General features: G+C 46.0%; 1 protein-coding gene across 1 annotated transcript; it reads right to left on the bottom strand.

Annotated features, from left to right (window-relative positions):
• Window positions 1–1,005: 1,005 nt before the first annotated feature.
• On the bottom strand, window positions 1,006–1,768 carry LOC123404706 (stigma-specific STIG1-like protein 3). Its single transcript, XM_045098653.1, has one exon. The coding sequence runs from the start codon at window positions 1,674–1,676 to the stop codon at window positions 1,275–1,277; it is 402 nt and encodes a 133-aa protein (XP_044954588.1). The 5' UTR covers window positions 1,677–1,768; the 3' UTR covers window positions 1,006–1,274.
• Between the last annotated feature and the right edge of the window lie 358 nt (window positions 1,769–2,126).

Raw genomic sequence — 2,126 nt, 5'->3', positions numbered from 1 at the left:
TTCTAATACCCCTTTCTCCACTAGTGGGGACTATTGAGTGATCTTCGAGGAAGCCAATGATGATAGGGACATGGTGAGTGATAAAGGGAGCGATAAGGCAGATAATGTGCGGGCAAATAAGATGGCACGTAAGAAGGAAAAGATGACATGCTATAGGTGTGGCGAGCCGGGTCATTTTGTGATTGACTACACGGTAGAGCTGTGTGATATCTATAGGAAACCTGGCCATTCGTCGAATGACTGCCCGCTACTCTTGGGTCCTACGCCTGTGGTTAGCATCTATGGTGTTTGTAACAACAGGTTGATGTCCTTTGAGACTCCACACACTGTCTCGGTGACACCTTGTGTTGAGTGCTCATAGTTTGGATTGGTTAAGGTGACACATGGGACTTTGACACAGGAGGAGGTATCTTAGCAGCTAAGCACACTTCTTTCAGATTCCTTTCACTGGTCGCCTGTGAGGTTGGAAGACCAGGTTTACAAAGTGGAATTCCCTAGGAGAGAGGATCTCGATCACTTGCTAAAGTTTGGGTTCGGCAAGGTAACAGGGAGTAAATGCATTCTTGCGTCATGTGATCGGTCGTATATGAAGTTTCCAAGTTATGATGTTTGTAGATGTCAGAAACACCCTTGAAACCAGCATAACGATTATTTGAGGGTATTCCAGATATTGAGAGACGTCGTCGAACATTGCTTAGGCGGCCCCGGCGAGGGCACGAAGAGGACAATGTTGATATATCCAGGACTGTATTTTATTTTCTACTTTTAAAGATGGTCTTGTAAAGTTAGAATTTTTTTGATATATGTTCCTTTGGCCTTCTTGCAATTTTTTTAATCATTTATGCATGTTCAAGATATTTTGAAATTTCATGGCAGGAATGTGGATTAAACTCCGGGTTCCCCACTCACGAACTTGTAGGATGGCTAACTAAGCACTAATTAATCACAATAGCAACTTATTGAAAGGTCCGGGTTTCACAGGTTTCGTTCTAATTCATGAGCACATAAACCGACACAACAATTTTTGTAGTTAATCAACAACATTACTAGCGGACACCACCGCTACAACGGCAGTAATACAGGTACCACAATTTCATGCTGTACTACAAGAGCTGTCAATAATAATTACTATAGTAAATCAATCGGTTGGTAAACTGTAGCTCAACGCCTCCCTTTGCCTCTCCATGCCCATGCACATATACAATTATATATAGTGTTGAACTCAGGTTACTGATTTTCAACGGTAGACAACAGTGTTCAACATTTGAACTCAGTTACTGGGCGTAGTCGCAGAAGCCGTAGCTGCACTTGTTGCCACACTGGTTAGAGCAGGTGCCACAGTTCTTCTTGTCGGAGAGCAGATCGACGCAATGCCCGCCACAACACGTCCGGCCATGCTTGCACGCCTTGTTGCAGGCGCCGCAGTGCTGGGCGTTGGCGGCGGTGTCGACGCACTGGCCGCTGCAGCATGTCGTCCCGGTTGCGAGGCATGCTTCGACCGACTTCTTCGAGCAGTCATAGGCTGGCAAAGGCAGCTGAGCAACGCCGTCAACAAGCAGAAAACGGCTCCTCCTTGCCGATGGCTGTTGGGTTCCGCTGCTGCCGGCCGTGGCTGTGACGATGCCGCTGGCAGTGGCCAGCACGGTGATGAGGAGAAGCAGGGCGGGGTTCGCCATTGTGGAGACAAGAAGAAGTAATGCAGATGCAGGTGTTTGGCTTTATTGGCTCGTTTCTCTTAATTAGCAGGGAGCACAACGATGTTTTTGCTGTGCGGACTGTGGAGGGAATGTCTCTAGGAGTCATGGTTATATAGGAGAGATCATGGGTAGGAAGTGAACGGGTTAGCTCTGTTCCCTTGAGGTTGACTTTTGATGCAAAATTTCACTTCAAGACGAAGCCAAGAAGTCGCTTTTATCCGGAACAGAAACGATGTAGAGTATGTAATTAAAATAAGCGAATGGTTTTACGACAAATGTTCTTATGGAGTGTAGAGGTTTGAGAGAGATTAATTAGGGGTTGATCAATCCAAATATCCTGGTACAAGCTAAGCAACCAGTGCACAAGAATAGTGTTGAGAACAGAGAATGGCTGCAGAGATTGCCGTAGTACGAAGTGTAAGTAAGTAA

This window comes from Hordeum vulgare, chromosome 6H, assembly GCF_904849725.1.
Source record: "Hordeum vulgare subsp. vulgare chromosome 6H, MorexV3_pseudomolecules_assembly, whole genome shotgun sequence".
In the NCBI taxonomy this organism is placed as follows: domain Eukaryota; kingdom Viridiplantae; phylum Streptophyta; class Magnoliopsida; order Poales; family Poaceae; genus Hordeum; species Hordeum vulgare.
This window is presented reverse-complemented; position numbering and strand designations above follow the sequence as displayed.